Source organism: Saprolegnia parasitica, assembly GCF_000151545.1.
Source record: "Saprolegnia parasitica CBS 223.65 unplaced genomic scaffold supercont2.78, whole genome shotgun sequence".
Classification (NCBI taxonomy): Eukaryota; Oomycota; class Saprolegniomycetes; order Saprolegniales; family Saprolegniaceae; genus Saprolegnia; species Saprolegnia parasitica.
Window position 1 is genome coordinate 20,996 of NW_012156472.1, and position 16,047 is coordinate 37,042.

The 16,047-nt window shown below is 55.6% G+C and overlaps 8 protein-coding genes across 8 annotated transcripts; 3 read left to right on the plus strand and 5 right to left on the minus strand.

Annotated features, from left to right (window-relative positions):
* Window positions 1-355: 355 nt before the first annotated feature.
* SPRG_12548 (hypothetical protein) lies at window positions 356-1,150 on the minus strand (the record flags this gene model as incomplete). Its single annotated transcript, XM_012351294.1, has 2 exons — window positions 356-710; window positions 771-1,150. 2 exons carry the CDS (start codon window positions 1,148-1,150, stop codon window positions 356-358), a joined length of 735 nt encoding a protein of 244 aa, XP_012206684.1.
* A 1,613-nt stretch (window positions 1,151-2,763) lies between these two features.
* Window positions 2,764-4,366, minus strand: SPRG_12549 (hypothetical protein; the record flags this gene model as incomplete). Its single annotated transcript, XM_012351295.1, has 4 exons — window positions 2,764-2,849; window positions 2,900-3,065; window positions 3,111-3,286; window positions 3,718-4,366. The coding sequence occupies 4 exons, from the start codon at window positions 4,364-4,366 to the stop codon at window positions 2,764-2,766; spliced, it is 1,077 nt and encodes a 358-aa protein (XP_012206685.1).
* A 232-nt stretch (window positions 4,367-4,598) lies between these two features.
* On the minus strand, window positions 4,599-5,252 carry SPRG_12550 (hypothetical protein; the record flags this gene model as incomplete). The annotated part of the gene is made up of 2 exons (XM_012351296.1): window positions 5,082-5,252; window positions 4,599-5,055 (listed from the first exon to the last, which is right to left on the minus strand). The coding sequence occupies exons 1-2, from the start codon at window positions 5,228-5,230 to the stop codon at window positions 4,599-4,601; spliced, it is 606 nt and encodes a 201-aa protein (XP_012206686.1). The 5' UTR covers window positions 5,231-5,252.
* A 676-nt stretch (window positions 5,253-5,928) lies between these two features.
* On the minus strand, window positions 5,929-7,427 carry SPRG_12551 (hypothetical protein; the record flags this gene model as incomplete). Its single annotated transcript, XM_012351297.1, has 6 exons — window positions 5,929-6,113; window positions 6,166-6,301; window positions 6,746-6,841; window positions 6,899-7,201; window positions 7,255-7,314; window positions 7,365-7,427. The coding sequence occupies 6 exons, from the start codon at window positions 7,425-7,427 to the stop codon at window positions 5,929-5,931; spliced, it is 843 nt and encodes a 280-aa protein (XP_012206687.1).
* Window positions 7,428-8,992: 1,565 nt separating this feature from the next.
* SPRG_12552 (hypothetical protein) lies at window positions 8,993-9,935 on the plus strand (the record flags this gene model as incomplete). Its single annotated transcript, XM_012351298.1, has 2 exons — window positions 8,993-9,086; window positions 9,137-9,935. Exons 1-2 carry the CDS (start codon window positions 9,010-9,012, stop codon window positions 9,933-9,935), a joined length of 876 nt encoding a protein of 291 aa, XP_012206688.1. The 5' UTR covers window positions 8,993-9,009.
* Window positions 9,936-10,260: 325 nt separating this feature from the next.
* Window positions 10,261-11,505, minus strand: SPRG_12553 (hypothetical protein). The gene is made up of 6 exons (XM_012351299.1): window positions 11,458-11,505; window positions 11,199-11,407; window positions 10,997-11,149; window positions 10,821-10,951; window positions 10,589-10,766; window positions 10,261-10,540 (listed from the first exon to the last, which is right to left on the minus strand). Exons 1-6 carry the CDS (start codon window positions 11,486-11,488, stop codon window positions 10,307-10,309), a joined length of 936 nt encoding a protein of 311 aa, XP_012206689.1. The 5' UTR covers window positions 11,489-11,505; the 3' UTR covers window positions 10,261-10,306.
* Window positions 11,506-12,233: 728 nt separating this feature from the next.
* Window positions 12,234-13,401, plus strand: SPRG_12554 (hypothetical protein). The gene is made up of 5 exons (XM_012351300.1): window positions 12,234-12,377; window positions 12,426-12,518; window positions 12,571-12,902; window positions 12,953-13,132; window positions 13,191-13,401. The coding sequence occupies exons 1-5, from the start codon at window positions 12,272-12,274 to the stop codon at window positions 13,347-13,349; spliced, it is 870 nt and encodes a 289-aa protein (XP_012206690.1). The 5' UTR covers window positions 12,234-12,271; the 3' UTR covers window positions 13,350-13,401.
* A 742-nt stretch (window positions 13,402-14,143) lies between these two features.
* Window positions 14,144-15,327, plus strand: SPRG_12555 (hypothetical protein). Its single transcript, XM_012351301.1, has 5 exons — window positions 14,144-14,273; window positions 14,327-14,419; window positions 14,465-14,796; window positions 14,841-15,002; window positions 15,053-15,327. Exons 1-5 carry the CDS (start codon window positions 14,165-14,167, stop codon window positions 15,218-15,220), a joined length of 864 nt encoding a protein of 287 aa, XP_012206691.1. The 5' UTR covers window positions 14,144-14,164; the 3' UTR covers window positions 15,221-15,327.
* Window positions 15,328-16,047: the final 720 nt, after the last annotated feature.

Sequence of the window (16,047 nt, forward strand, 5' to 3'; positions counted from 1 at the left end):
ATTCCATGCAATTATAAAAAGATGGAGAACTTACTCATGCGCTCGTGAGGCATGGCCGGTGCGTCAAGTGAGGAGCGTTAGAGGCTCGTGCGTGGGTTGGTTCGGTAGCCAAGCGCAAGAAGATTGTCTGCGTCATACCTTGACGGTCGTCGATTCGGTGCGTGGCAGCACGTACCATCCTACTGTACAGCCCGACCCAGCAGATCCGCCACGTCCGCGTCGCTGCCAGAGCCAGCGATGCCTTCGTTTGGCGTGCGACACCTCATCTTCAGCTGTGGCACGACACATCCTCCGCCAGTACTAGATGCAGCGCAAGAGACGCTTTAACGCTGTATAAATCAATGCCATGTTGGAGTTACGCTGGCAGCTCCTTGTAGTAGTAGCTCGTTTCCATGCGCCGCGTCTCGTCGTGGTCGTTGACCACAAGCGCGGCCAACTGGACGACCCAGACCAAGGTCCCGAGCAGCGCGACGAGCCCAAGCAAACCGCCAAAGCCGATCGCGATGTTGGGGTACGCGTACGCAAAGTCGACCGAGATCTGCAGCACGTGCACGTCGTAGAGGCCATACGTGGCGAACGGAGCGACTTGGCAGACACCAAGCCCGTCGATAATGGTGGTGTTGAGATCGCAGGAGAAGGCCGGGAGCACGCCACGGGCGTTGCAGCACTCGAGCGGCCGCCGTGTGGCGTTTTGATAGCGTGTGCGAGCACTGTCCCACGAGATAATATGGCCGGCGCAGGCTTGGTGCGGCCCACGCTTCTTCGCGCACGTCTGCTCCAAGAAGGCGCCTCGGTGCAGCGGGTGGTACACGTCGTAGCGCGTCACACTATCGCAGGTGCGCAGGTCGAAGCGGCGTTCCAAGGTTGTCGCATTGAAGGCACAGCGCACTGTGAGCGGCGCGGCCCGGACGTGAAGGGCGAGCGGGATCGGCAACGTCGACGCGTACTGGATGGGCGCGCCGTCACTCGCATCGTCCTCGTAGCGCCACGTACAGTTGAGACTTCTGTTCGAGGCGAGCGCGCCCACGTGCCACATACACGGGGCAAAGTCGGTTTGCGGCGCGTTGCACAAGGTAGGCGCGCAATCGCGCCACGAGTCTGCCCACGCGTCGGCCAGAAGGCTCAAGCTCGTGGCTGCAGACGTCGTCATGATCGCCGTCGTCTCTGTTTGTAATGGCGGTGCACGTACTGGGTACGATGCGGCGATCTCTCTCGTTGCACCTGTCAACACGACGCTTCCAAAAACGCGGTCACTTGAGGATTGAAAGGGCGAATGCTGCAGATGGTAGGAAGCGCAATTCGCACCACGTAGTGCCAACGCTCATCGGTGTCGAGAACGTCCATTTCCGAACAAGTAAAAACAGAAGAAGAATAAGAGTTGGTTCGCACCGTGCAAATCCTGGTGCAGCGTGGGACGTCGAGCCCAAGCTGTTGACGGCGATTAATCGGCAGCACATGTCGCGCGCCATGTGCGACGACGGTGTCGGAGCCTCGCATGATAACTCGAGTCCATGTCGTCGTCGTCGTCGTCGGTGGCATCCAGTGGATTGCACTTTGGTAGACACGTATGAATACTCGCGTGCTGTATAGAAGAAGAGGGGCGTTCGCGTGGGCTGTGTCATGTAATCGACGAAAAGGCCAAGGAGCCCATCGCTGCGTCTGGTTCCTACGACGTACTGTAATGCAGAACTCCCGGAAAGGGTTGACTTGAAATTTGTATGTCAAGTCGAAGAAAAAAAATCTGGCCAATTTCAATACTTAAACCGAGTCAAATCGATAGCCAATCAGAAACGTCCGATACTTCTCGGAAGCCATTCCATTGGCCAAAAGGACCGAGGTCGTACTTTGTCGACATGATGCAGGCCCGCGTAGATGCGCTTCAGCTAGCTGGATCGCTGGATCGGCTCTACACTTGCGTCCGCACAAAGCGGTGCACTAACAACACCAGCTTCTTGCAGTAGGATCCATGGTCAACATACACAGTAAGCCGGTGTGCGTGTAGTCCTGTGTGAGAGGCATCACGGTCCAAATATTACACTTTTTCCCTAGTGCTAGTAATCAAATAGTGTTGTTCACGCTGTGAGCATACAATTACAAGTATAAAAGTGTTGTGCCGTCTATCCAGTATTGAAATAGTGCTGTTCACGCTGTGAGCATACAATTACGACGATAAAAAGTATCGTGCCGTCTATCTAGTATTAAAATAGTGTTGTTCACGCTGTGAGCATACAATTACGACGATAATACGTATCGTGCCGTCTATCTAGTTTTAAAATAGTGTTGTTCACGTTGTGAGCATACGATTTCGACTATTAAAAATCTTCTGGTGTCCATCTAGTAGTGTGGCAATGGCAGCAATACCTTGGCGCATGAACCGATTCTCTGTGCGTTGCAATGCAATCTCAAGGGAGAGGACGCTGGCTAGAGCACAATTGGGGAAGATCCGAATCATATTGGTGTTGTTAAAATAAATGATAGTCAGTCGGTATCTTACGCTGGTAGAGAAGCTGAGTCATGCGATACCGATATTGAAGCATGGCATTGTCGTTGAGGTGATCGATAGGCTGGTCGCGCACCATTGCTTCGGCAATTGCGCACACATATATGCCGCAGTCGAGGCCGTTCTTCTGCGGTGTCCGGTGATAGAGTACGCGCCAAGCGGATCGATCGGCAGGCACATTGTCCTTGCTGCTTGGAATCGTCGGTCCCTCGCAATACTCGAACCTGAGAAGCGGGGCATGAGCAGCAGCCGCTGTCGCGCGGTCAATTGAGATCTGGGACCGAACTCGCCGGCGTCGTTTCTTTCCGGATCCAGACGACGATGCGGGCAACGAGCTCGATGCTGATGTCTGAAGCCACTTTTTCATGGAACCGGACTCTGACGGGCTAGTCTTGTCACCCGCGATAGGCTTGGTACGCTTGGCCTTCTGTGGGAGCTTGCGGGGTCGAGGCTCTTCTTCTTCGGAGGGCTCGTCCGGCGTGTGGAGTTCAAAAACTTCCGTGGCAATCGGCCCTTGCTCAAAGATCGGACTTGGTCGGCGCATGAACACCGCATCGCTCGCTGCCTGGACAAGATGACATGCATAAGCAACGTCGCGCTTCTTCAAGACCTCAGCGCCGCGTCTTCTTCGGTCTTGTGCGAACATGTCGAAGACGAGAATGCGACGCCGAGAGACATCGATCGCAATGAGAAACCAATGGCTGTTGCCAACGTTGACCGGGATAAACACAATGTCGAGCATGAGGATGTTGTCCTCCCAGTACTGATTGTGCGCTGTCTCTTTGACTAGCGAGAACCACAGTCCTGGTTCAATAAAGGTCGTATTCTTCCCAAGACACGACGAGAGCGTGACGACCATGTGCAGCCACATCGAGATAATCTACGTGAATAGAAATACATGAGAATTTTTTAGAACGAGTATGCATGCGAACACAGACACTGTCGTTTATCCACTTTCTGTAGACTAGATCACTGAGACAGCCTCGATACAAGACGAAGGGGTCTACAGTGATATACATGTGAAATCCACCAAACTCAAGACAAATACGTACCATGTAGAAGGAGAGGTGCCAACCTCTCCGTGTCCTTCGACTCGAGGCATGGGCCGACGAGGGATATAGCAAGTCGCTTTTCCAGTTCGTGCACCGTTCGCATAATCCTGTGCCTCTCGCCTATGACAGTATGGATTAGATAGAGTGGTGTGGTCAGGCCCGCACGTCTGATGTCCGCCTCGAGCATGTCGGTTCGTGCAGGCGGGACAATGGGCTCGACCGTGGGCTCGACTGTGAGCGCGGGCTCGACCGTGGGCTCGACCTCGGGCTCGACCTCGGGCTCGACCGTAAGCGTGGGCTCGACTGTGAGCGCGGGCTCGACCGTAGGCTTGACCTCGGGCTCGACCGTGAGCGCGGTGGCCTCGGGCACGATGGTAGGCGCGACCTTGTTGGTTGGTTGATATCGCAGAAGAGCGATGGGCGCAAGTCGCTCCGGGACATGGTGCGTATGGTCTACGCACTCGACACCGAGGTAGTATTGGCCTTGGACTATGTCGCACTTGACGCCGGCAGGACAATCTGGAACGGATCTGTATCGTTGCTTGTTGGCTCCTCGGTTGCACTTGAGGTACCGCGCGCTGTTTACGACCAAGGACATTGGGGCTGCGAGCGCATTGAACTGACGGACGGCAGTCTTGAACTCTTCCTTGGATTGAAACTTGTTCCCGAATGCCTCGACGAAGCTAGGCCCGCGGTACATGTACATCGTCGGCGATGGCGCGGGTACTGGTAGCAAATGCTGCGCATCCAGCTGAGGCGGCTTCCCGGGCTGGAGGGCGGCCGGAACAGCAGCCTCGGGGCAAGGCATGTCCATCGCGTCAACACGTGTAGTCGCTGCAAGCTCTGACGCAAAATGGCCACGTCAGAACCACACGTTGTATACAAATAGTGTTATTCACGGCGTGAAGACACAAAATAGAGTATCGTTTTTCAACCAAACAGTGTTATTCACGGCGTGATGACACAAAATAGAGTATTGTTTCTCTTAGTGTCGTTTGCACATACGGGTTGTACTGCTGGTCAAGCAGGGAACTTACTTTTTTAAACTACAGTTCGGGATCGCAACCAGCTAGACCAGCGCTGACGAACTTTGGGAGCACGAAAACTTCAGTTGGAGTCTCGTTGTCCTGCAGCTTCTTGGCTTGGATTCTGTTGTAGGTGGCCAAGTACATCTTGTGTCCAGCCGGCAAATTGCTGAGCATGAGCGAGCTGTACCGCTTGCGGACGCCCTGGATCTTCTTGGTCGCGTTCTTGCCATCCAGAGCGTGCATGTTGGCATTGAAGGCAGTCTCCATGAGTTCGCCGAGCTGTTGAATGGAAGATTTCCACGTGCGGCGAGCGACTCGATCGCTTGACGGAGGCTGCGGCCGAACGTTGATGTCCATCTGCGCAACGTGCATGACGATTGCAAGGCGTGTCTTCATGTCACTGAGCGTAGTTTGCTCGCTCTTCCGCACTTTTTTTCGGCAGCCGACAACTGCTGTTCCTTCACCCTTGGCGTGGCTAGCTTCCACGGAGCTTCCGTGTACCACTTGTAGATGAATGCCGAGATGGAGACGTTGAACGCCTTGAGCCGGTTCTCGACGATCTGGGCGACAGCCACCCCGTCGGGTTGCTGTTGCGGAGCTGTTGGCGCGACGACTTCATGGTACACGTCGAGCTTGTGACGCAGCGACATGACCTCGAGTCGAAGCAATCGCAGCTCATCCGACAAAGCGCACTTCTCGCAGATCGCGTTGGCCAGCGGTCGTGCAACGGAAGCGGCAAGAATGCTGCCAGCCTTGGAAATCAGCTCCAGCGGGCAAAGAGTGACGCCGGCCGCATCACATACCGCTCGTACGTACACGCTTGCGTCGTTGAGGTCGCGCATCGCATCGAAGTTGGAAAGTATGGTGCAGAAGAGTACGTCTTCGACACTCAGTGCGATGTTGCACGCCGTTGAAAGTCCTCCGAAGTTATGACAGTTTTCAAATAGAACGTCTCGCAAACTACGGCACTGATGAGTCGGGATAGTCATACATACACGATTTACCGGGCTAAGCTGTCCATTTCTTCTGGCGACAACTGCTGACGAAGCATGTGCGAGCGCATCGGTAGAACATCGTCGTCAGGTTCCCACTGCGAAAGCCGTCGCGCGATGCGTTGATCGTCCAGCAGCGTGGTACCTATAAATATGTAAGGCAGGCCATTTACCAAAGAGAAAAAAGTACCGATATATGCGAAGGCTTTGTTAAGCGAGTCCATGGCCCACTGCCCTCTCGTGCATACCCATTGGATAGCAATCTTCGCGCAACTTGCCGCCCATTGCGCGGCTCCCCGTCGAATTGAATGCGACTGTAGTCCTAGAAAGTAAATAGTAAAATAGGCCACAGCACGTTACGCCATACCTGGCGTCAAGTGTCGATCTTCGAGACCCCGATGGGTCGCATTGTCGAAATTGGCGTCAAACTTGGCCTGAAGCTTCTTGAGCTCGGCATTGATATGCTGCGCAATTGATGGTCGCTTTCGGACCTTCTCGTGGATCGCGGTGGTATCGCCGCTTGCTTCTTCAGTGCCTTCTTCTAAACAAAATTGATTATCTTCTCCTTCCTACCTTATCGCCGTCTTATATACCATCAGCATCGTCTGTTACGCCGCGCAGCTTGGCATCAAGCTGCGAATATGCCTGAGTGCCGTCAACTTCGGGTGAAAGGTCCTTCATCTTGATGATCGAAAACACGAGAGGACTCGGTGGCGAGAGGATTAAAATCTACAGAGCCTCAGTCGCAAACATACGTATTGTTGTCTCGTATACCTGAGCAAGGGCTTGGAATGGGCAAAGTAAGAAGCCATCGCGTTGCCTGAAGATAGATATGCCTTGAAGCGAAGCAGTCTTGAGGCGTGCAAATGTGATGAAAAGATCTCCTCCACTCATCAGTTGAAGCTGCAATGTAGAAAGTCAGGTTCGACATCCCAATGCGCTTGTATACCTGCGATCGCGTGAGCCATGTTGAGTCTATGGCTCTGCCAAGCATGTGCCACGACAGAACTAGTAGCGAGGCAAACTCGACGTCCTCAAAGCTACCTACGAACCTTGAGACATAGGAAATGTAGATTCGCAAGTTTAACCTTGGGCATGCAGCATTTTACCGAGGACCTCCATGTCCGAGACAGTGATACCAGGTGCTTGCTTTTTAGCGATAGCGAGTTGTACTTCACGCTCAACGAAGATCTTCTTCATGGAGTTACGAATGGCCGAGCACCGAGTTTGGTCCAATGGACCCAAGTGCTGCATCAATGTGGTCTTGGCCTACACAAAGAAGCATTGGAATCCACAGAAAACACATGATTTAATTATCACGCGTACCTGAGACAAGTAGTTGTCTGCTGTTTGACTAGAAAAGCAGCGGTTCGCGTTGCGTGCTTTTGCAGTGTCGTAGTTGTACAAGAACTTGGCGAATTCTTCGAGTACGTCGTAGATATCAGGCTTCGGACGCTCTTCGCCGGTGTTCTCGGCGACCTTCATCAATTTCCAAGTCGCTTTGACGTGCTGCCACGACTGATTCGTCGACCGAAGGAAAGCGTTGAACAAGTCCACAGCTGCATCTTGTTGGCCTTTGGCGCCTTGGGACACCGAGATGTTGTTCTTGCGCTTTGGCATAGCATCGCCCTATTGAGGCCGTGGTCATGTTAGATGTACACATAAGGCTGAAGACGAGGAACCTTGTCGTCGCGATTGTTGTCGAGCTCCGTCTTGATCTCGCTCGTGTTGTTGCGACTCTTCTATTAAAAGCACTCGCTGAATCGTTGTAAAATACAGGCTCGGACAGTACCGCGCCATCGGTTTTGGCATTCTTCCGCTTCGGCGCGACCTCTTCCAGCTTGGTAGGGGTCATCTTTCGCTTTGCCGCGACCTTTCGCTGTTCGGTAGGGGCCGGGGACGCAGCGACTCGTTCTTGCTGGAGCACAGACAATGCCTTGCTGCGGGCGGTGCCGGTCCGAGCTGCCTGTTGAACCCGCTTCGCACGCGGCGGGGCATTCTCTGGCGGCATGTTATGAGGTCCCTCGCTCAAGGCAACTCGCGAAATGCCAGCCACTGAAAAGCACTTCACATTTAATAGTGTTGTAGTTTATGTAAAAACTTGAAAAATGTATCATCTAACACTAGTTTATATTGTTCACGGCGTGAAGTTCACGCGCAAAGGTGATCTAACACTACCATTGCATACTTATCGGCTATTCCTCGATGGTCCACAGCTTTAACAGTGGCATCTGACATAAAACGTGCATTTTTAGGTATCGCGTGCCACTGTTCACAGCGTGAACTGTGGCACCTGACATAAAACGCGCATTTTTAGGTATCACGTCCAACTATTAACGCTGTGAATAGTTGGACGTGACATAAAAGTGTCGTGTTAGAGTTTTCGGCTCGGACCACCCTGGGTCCGTTGAATCCGCGCGGCAATCAGTGACGGCGTCGATTGCCGATGTACTGCGACATCCAAATCCATTAAACGCACTCTGCAGTGACTATAGACATTTATTGCGGCCCAATATTCGATGCTCGATGGATGCTATGCAATGTAGTGACTCACAACGCCCGTTGGTGCCGGTTCTATTAATAGTACGTGGACGACTCGGCAGATCTCGTACTAACAGTAGTGAGACCGGGACGGACCCCGCAATTCGGCTTACTGGGGCTCATGCATGGGTGTTGAGGGCCATTCTGTGTCTCCTTTAAGCATTATAGGGCTCTTGGCGCTTAGTATCATCGCCATCGTTGCTTTCCATATCGTGGTGATTTTGTTGGTGTTGGTATCTCAGAGTTTGTATTGTGTTTCTAGGAATTGAATTTGGCATCCCAGATTTCTTCACATACAACCCAAGTCAAACAAGTTCTGGGAAATTGCTCTTCTTGCGGTGTAATGCGCGCAAACGTCGGTCTACATACATATTCCAAGTATAATCCGCTGGTATTACATGGGAGTAATACCCACCTTCCCAGAAATCCGACCGTGCGGGGCTGGGATCCAGGAATGCGACACGCCGGTGCGCAATTACCAGGGTCGGTCGACAGACCGACTCTGGGAATCGCACATAAAAGGGATTAATTGAGAACTGGCCAATCACAGGCATGCATTATTTTAGCCAATGAACGATTTCTGGGAGAAGGATAATTACACTACTGTAAACATGACGTGCATGACGTCCAAGAAAGAGGCAAAGGCAACGGCAATGTCGCGAGATTGCCTCTGCGCGATGGCGCAGCCACACTGGGAAAGAGGAGGAGGACACCCTACTGTGCAGTGGCACGTTTGCAGCCGTGCAGAAGATCGGCACCACTTGACGTACTGTGGACCGGCGTACCACCGCAGCTGGGTTCGAAATATTCGGTGTACACACGGTCCGACGTCGCTGCGATGTGCGTCGTCATCGCGCATCATTCGTCAACTTGCCATCTCGCCGCACAGCACTACTATGGACCGACACGGCCTCGGGCGACTTGGCTGCACGGGCTGCGAAACCTCGGTCGCGCTCAAACCCATCTTTCAGCGGTACTGCAGTCTTCTCGAATATCAAGTGGATGGCTCACATTGCACTTTAGCAACAACAAGGACAAGAAGAAGAACATTCGGTGCTTTCCGCACTGCTGCGACGGCCGCGGCGGCCACAAGAGCGCGGGCTTTTGCGGCTCGAGCGTCTTCGCGACGACGCACGTTGCTTGTGACGGGGCCATTTGCCGCTTCGAGAGCTCGACGCTCGACGAAAATCAGCGCTTCGTCGTCGGCCGCCAGTATGCGAGCGTGGACGTGACGTCAGAGTTTCCGGTCGTCGAGACGGGAAACACGCGCGCCGGGCGCCGCTTTATCGTCAACCCGGACGTCAACAAGCGCGGCTGGTCGTACGCGTACGACAGCCGCATCGAGAAGAACCGCCGCCACCGCATGAGTGTCTACTTCTTTGACGCCGGCGTCTGCGTCGACGTGCTGCACTCGACGTGGTTTGAGCTCCGCTCGACGCGCATGCCAAAGCACAAGGCGGCACACTTGATGCATCCTCTTGCGTCGTCGAGCAGCCCCCAGCGCGTTGCGAGCTACCGACGACCGATACCGCCGATGCCCGGCATGTACCAGGACCACCAGCACCACCAGCATCATCACCAACCTCTCGGCACGCGGAAGCGCAGTTTTGACGCCCTCAACTACTATTACCCGCGCGACGACACGGCCATGTATCGTTCGCCACGTCAAACGCCGTCGCCGTACTCGGACAGCGTGCAGTACGTCAAGCGGCGTGAGCCCGAGATCGCGCTCTCGCGCGCGGAGGCGGCGGCAACCGAAGCCGCCAAGTGGTCCGTGTTCACACCCAAGTGGACCATCTTACCGCCGCTCGTGGCGCGATGACGCACTCGTCGTCCTAGTTGATGTTGAAGAAAGAAAACGTGGTATGGAGCTCTCGATGCGTTGTGCGTGTGGACTGAGCCATCGACAAAGAAGAGAAGAGACGGAATGGATGGTCCGCAGCTTGAAAAACACATGTTGCCGCGGGCCAAAGGTGTCCACACAGAGTGGCTGCGAACTCTGCACTGTGGACGCTCGATTTCGCACCCTGCTGACCATCTTCGCACTGTACCTGGCGTACAAGGTACCAGCCCATGGCTTCTCTCCACCCGTCATGCGTCCTCAAAGGGCATCGATGTCTGACGAGACGACGCTTCAACGACGATCAGGCTTCGTTTGGCGTTGACACAAAAAAAGTGTTTCGCGAGTCTTTGTTAGCGCGCGGGGACGGGAATCGTATCGGTCCAGAGCAGCTCCCGCGTAAACACGGGCTCGGGCCATCCAAAGCGCGCGCGGTATATGGTCATGCTCAGCCTCGTCGATGCCACGTCCACAAGGCCGAAGTGGGTCCCCGTACAGCTGCTAAAATGCAGCGTGTCGGTCGAGTTGACCAGCCAGCGCGGCAGAAACGGTGGCACAGGCAGCGCTGCGATCGGAGACGCACCCATCTAATACCGAGCGCAATCCATGTACGCCACGTTCATGGTGGGTCGTACCTCGAACAAGAAGGGGTAGGCGCCGTGTTGAAAAAAGCCAGCCCAGTGCAGATCGCCCGAGAGCACGACAACGCCCGAGATGTTGTGCGCCACGACAACATCAAAGATCTCGTGGTACTCGGCTCGGTACAGCGCCCAGCCCTCGTCCGTGCTGTGCAGCCCGAGGCTCGAGACGACCCTAATGCGCAGTAGTATGCCTCAGACGACCAAGCGCATGCGAAGCGATGCAGACATGGGCGAGACGATGAACTTGAACGGCGTCTCGGCGGCAAGGAGCCACGAAAGGAGATGGCTTTTCTGCACGGCGCCGAGCTTCGTCTTTTGCGGGCCGTCGACCATGGCTTTGGGCGACGCGTACTTGCGCTACTTGACGCACAACCTCAGAGTCGCCGAGACGATGGCATCTACCACGTCGAGCATGAAGAAGGACGCCGCGCCCGCCTGCCACGCATAGTAGTGATCGCCGTCTCGCAGCGGCCGAGGGTTGCGCTGGCCAAAGTACCGATGGAAGAGACCAACGCGTTCGGTGTACAGCGGGTCGTCGTCTTCGCCTTGGTTCCACTATTAGGATGGAGGAATTCACCAAAATCAAGGCGACGCATGCACGCACGTTGTTGTAAATCTCGTGGTCGTCGTACATGCTAAAGATCGGCGTCGACTGCGTGAGCGCCTTGTAGCTCCGGTCGTGGACCGTCGCTTCGTACAAGGCGCCCGTGTCCCGCGGATACATGTCGACATCTGCGTACACTTGATCGCCGAGGAGCAGCATAAAGGCGGGCGACAAGACAGAGGCAATGTACTCGAGGTTGCCCCCAAAGCCTGCATCGACCATGCTTCCGGAACATGAGGAGTATGACGGGATCACGCACCGACGAGATCGTACAGAAAGGGCACCGCCATGGTGCACGAGCCAAACGCAAATGAGAAGGGCGCCGAGACGTCCGCCGGCAGCGTCGATGCCTCCATGTCATTGGCGTAGACCACATCTGTCTCGTCCAAGAGCTCGACGTGCAGGCGATACGTGGTGGCCGGCGCCAGGCCCTCGAGCCAAAGCGTCTCTGGCGAGCCGCTAAGAAGTGATTGCAACACGTGTGGCGGCTGTGTATTGACGTGAGCGTCATAGTGCACCCGCACCCACGTGGCGTTGCGCCATGATAGCCACAGTGCAATGGACGACGTCGTGACGGACCCGAGTTGCACGAGGGGCTCACCGCCTACTCGCTCATTGCACTATCCATGCCCTTTTGCCACGCATACCTTGCGTCATGGGATGCATGTAGACGTGGACGAGTAGCGCCAGCAGCGCGACGGTGACGCCGACTAGCAGTTGGCCCTGCATGTGTCGTGGGACACGAAAATGTGTCAACTTCGCTGAAATTTGCAAAACCCAAGTGCAACTTGATGTGCACGGAACGTCGGTATCCGGATGGTAGGCCTCTGAGGACGGCCTTCTTGGAAGGCCGTCACCGTCACGAGCGCTGCTGTCCGCCCAGCGTACGCGAGTGGCGTGGGCAGACGTTTATGGTAGCTTCGCCGAGGTTTCGTCGACGTATCTACACCCAGGTGCAAGGTGCAAAGTAGTGTCGTGTGCAAAGTGGCGTGCGTTATCCGGATGCTACAGGATGTTGGCGGCTCTTGAACTTATTCTGGCTTTCGCCCACCAGCCGAGAGCCGACGACAACGATGGCCTGGCTAGAGACCCTGGCGCGCTTCCGCCTCGCCGAGTTCGCTACGAGCACGCTCATGCTCGTCATCTCGCTCATCATCTCGCTCGCGGGCCTCTATCAACGTAGCTGCATGCATGTGTGCTAGTACCTCTCTTGACCGAGCGGTGTAGGCGACCTCCTCGTTGTCGCCATCCCACTCGACGATGGCAAGACCGTGTTCGTGCGCGACCCGAGCGTGAACCTCCCCAAGCTCGACCAGCAAGGTAAGACGACGACGACCTACGACGCAATGGCTCATCCGGACCATGGTGGCAGTGCCCATGTACTTGGCCGTCATCCTCTCGTATGGCATCCCCGTGCTTGTCCACGTGCTGCTGCAGTGCAAGCAGCGCATCGCCCACGACACGCGGGACTTTTTCCTCTCGCTCTTCGTCTCGTCGGCCATTTGCCAGCTCGCGACCAACATCATGAAGAACCTCGCGGGCCGGTTCCGCCCGAGCTTCTACTCGATGTGCAAGTGGAACACGTCGGTGGTCTGGGACGGCGTCACCAACCTCTGCACCGACAAGCACGGCGAGACCGAGGGCCGCAAGTCGTTCCCGTCGGGCCACGCGTCAACGGCGTTCTCGACGCTCTTCTTCCTCAGCGTACATTCCTCCTCCCCCCCTTTTTGTATTCTGACGCGCGCGTTCTTTAGCTCTACCTCCTCGGGCGCTTCCACGTCGTCGCCCTTCACAAGTACAGCGCAACATCGACGGCCGGTCGCCACTTCCTCGCCAACGTCAAGTTTTTCATCGCCTTCTTGCCCACGGTCCTCGCGATCTGGATTGCGGTCACGCGCTCGATGGACAACTGGCACCACTACTCGGACATTGCGGTATGTATAGAGTGCACTTGTGGGCCAGCAGGGTGCTGACACTTTTGTGCTTTTTTAGGCTGGCGCGTTCATTGGTATCGTCTCGGCGGTGCTTGGGTATGCGTACAACTACGCGTCGCTCTTCAAGTACAAGTCGTCGGGCCTCCCCCTCGAGACGTACCACGAGCAAAAGATTGCCAAGAGCGACTCGCACGAGGCGCCGCTCACGGCTGCGTAATACAGACACGCCGACACTTCTCGTAAACGCTTCTAAAGCATACTGCTCCCTAGTCGTCGTCGTCTAGCCCTATTCTCGGGCAGCTTTGGACCGTGTCCCTTGCTCGAGGACAAGAGCCCCTCTTTGTCACATGTTTAACTCTGTCCCGCGCGAATGGGTAGTAGTTGATACAATGAGCAAGCTGAAGGATACCACGTCGTGGCCCAGATTCCATTGAGGTACTACACGACTGCGGGGCGTTGTCCTACGGGCGAAACAGACGCAACTGCAGCGTCCACGTAGCCGTTCGTGGGTGCAGATCAGAGCCGTCGAGTGCCACACAGCTCGTAGAAGCTGGACTCGGGATGTCTCGCCGACTGCGACTGCTTTTTTCCCTGCACTGCCATATCGTTGCTATCGGTACGCGCCATTGCTGGCGTCCTGCATGATCCTGACTAGTGTGCAGTACGATGAAGGTTGTTTCGAGTCGTGCGAATCAAGGGAATCACATCAAATCCCTTGAATGGACCGAAGCGTCGTTCGAGTGTGGGACCCTTCGGAGCGCGTTGCGATCGCGCAGGGTGCTGGAACGTTCGCCGCGATGCTTGCGCGCGTAGCGTTCGGGAGGCCACGGTCTCCAGCCGCGGGTGACGTGACCAACGACAATAGACGTGCCGCCCCAAAGAATCTCGCTCCTGTCTTTTTCATGGATTGCGTTTCGCCGCGTTTGATTGGCGCGTGCAAGAAAGGACGCACCAATCCGAAGGCGTTTCGCGGACGGGTGCGAATTGGTCGATCGCCATTGTTCAAGTTGCGCGCAACCGAAGCCGACCACAATGGCATCCTGGGCAGAGCGCGCTCGTACGTACCGCGCTGGCGACTTTGCCGCGACGCTTGTCGTGCTCGCTGTCGCGATGACGATCTCTTCGTTTGGCCTCTTCCGCCGTACTCGTCTCCACCCCACATGACACACGGCACATAATCCTTGCCTGAGCTAGGTGACATCCCGGTCCTCACGCTACCACTCAACGCCACGTCCAGCCTCTTTCTCCGTGATCCGAGTTTGAACCTCAAGATGCGCAAGGAGCAAGGTAGACGGAACGATCTTTCTGTACGAGGCTGGCATGACCAACTAGTCTCGCCGATCGTGTGCATGGTGCTGGCGTACGTGCTGCCACTGCTCGTGCACGCAGTCGTGCAGTGGAAGCACCGCATCGCCAACGATACGCGGGACTTCGTCCTCTCGCTGCTCCTCTCGGGTACCCTCACGCAGCTGATCACCAACATCGTCAAGAGCCTTGCCGGTCGCTTCCGCCCGAGCTTCTACGACATGTGTGACTGGAACACGGAGATTCTCTGGGACGGCGTCGCCAACCTTTGCCGCAATGCGGCGGGCGAAGCGCAGGGGCGCAAGTCATTTCCGTCGGGCCACTCGTCCACGGCCTTCTCGGGGCTCTGTTTCCTTTCGGTATCGCTGCAGAATAGTAAGAGGCATGCTCAGTGCGCACGTAGCTCTACCTCCTCGGACGCGCAGGTGTCGCGACCTTTGCACGCGGCACACGCTCGATGCTCTCGGCGGCCAAGCTCTTTGGCGCATGCCTTCCGCTTTTGCTCGCGACGTGGATTGCGCTGACGCGCTCGCAAGACAACTGGCACCACTACTCGGACATTGCGGTAATCTATCAATGTGTCAACCGGACGAAACGTACGACGACATGGAATAGGTGGGAGCGCTCATCGGCATTGCGTCGGCCTTTGTCGCGCACGCCTTCAACTACGCAGCGGTGTGCAGCCCGGAAAACGCTGGTCTCCCGCTCGAAACCTGCTTCGCTGACCAGGAAGGAACGCTCCAGGAGCCGCTGCACAAGGACAACGATGCGTCCGAGTGCTAAGACGCAGAGTGCTCTAATCTCTTGCTGCCTTGACTCCTTCCAGTGCTCTCGCTTGCAAGGTTTCATTTAACCCTCCCAGACCTAAGGACAGTTAAACAAGTTGATGGCAACATGGAGTCTTGTTGACGTCGGTACCGACACTATAAGATGCAATGCCGGTGCGATCGGAAGTGGCGCGAAATCGTGCGAGCCTCAATCTCAACTTCAAATCGGGAAAACGCAACGCCAATTTCGTTCATAGAAGATATTGGGAACGGCCTTTTCCAACATCGCGCATGGCGATCCTCCACAGCGCGTCGTCATTAGCTAAAAATCCAAAGGTATATCGCAACGACAGGATCTGCGCAAGCTTTGTTGACAGCTGCCCAGCTCAGGCGAGAAGAGCAATGTCCTAAGCACCTTGCGCCAGCATTATCGCCTGCCGGGAGCTCCAGCGCCGAGCGTCGACGGCTGCTTGGTGGTTGATGCGCCAACACCAGCGAGCTCCAGCGCCGACAAGAGCGACAGCGAAGACGAGAACACTGAGCCGTCAAGCCAAGGATCCAGCGGCTTGCCCAACAGACAAGTCGCGAGATGCTTGGCTTGACGGCTCAGTAGTGATGTGAGCGAATGGAAGTCAATGCAATCGATTGTTCTTGCCAAATCGAGTTCACTTTTGAACGCTGCGCGACCCAAGCCCAAGCAGGTACACCTGCCATCTCGCGTCTCGTCTCTCGAGGTTGGCGACCTTTTTTTATTTCGGTCGGTGAAGCCCTTAAACAAGTAAAAGTCGGCTTTTTCGACCTAATTGCCGATTTTCAAACCTTGTTCAGCCGAATTGGACCACA

Excerpts from the sequence above, each read along its gene's own strand:
- SPRG_12553 (XM_012351299.1), bottom strand. The coding sequence starts at position 11,488 with ATGGCGGTGCCCTTTCTGTACGATCTCGTCG. Across the intron at positions 11,408-11,457 it reads CTTTCTGTACGATCTCGTCG|GCTTTGGGGGCAACCTCGAG; the intron begins GTGCGTGATCCC and ends TGGTCGATGCAG. Across the intron at positions 10,541-10,588 it reads CCTACCCCTTCTTGTTCGAG|ATGGGTGCGTCTCCGATCGC; the intron begins GTACGACCCACC and ends GCTCGGTATTAG.
- SPRG_12555 (XM_012351301.1), top strand. The coding sequence starts at position 14,165 with ATGGCATCCTGGGCAGAGCGCGCTCGTACGTACCGCGCTGGCGACTTT. Across the intron at positions 14,274-14,326 it reads TTCGTTTGGCCTCTTCCGCC|GTGACATCCCGGTCCTCACG; the intron begins GTACTCGTCTCC and ends TGCCTGAGCTAG. Across the intron at positions 14,797-14,840 it reads CGGGGCTCTGTTTCCTTTCG|CTCTACCTCCTCGGACGCGC; the intron begins GTATCGCTGCAG and ends GTGCGCACGTAG.
- SPRG_12554 (XM_012351300.1), top strand. The coding sequence starts at position 12,272 with ATGGCCTGGCTAGAGACCCTGGCGCGCTTCCGCCTCGCCGAGTTCGCT. Across the intron at positions 12,519-12,570 it reads CCCCAAGCTCGACCAGCAAG|TGCCCATGTACTTGGCCGTC; the intron begins GTAAGACGACGA and ends CCATGGTGGCAG. Across the intron at positions 12,903-12,952 it reads CGACGCTCTTCTTCCTCAGC|CTCTACCTCCTCGGGCGCTT; the intron begins GTACATTCCTCC and ends CGCGTTCTTTAG.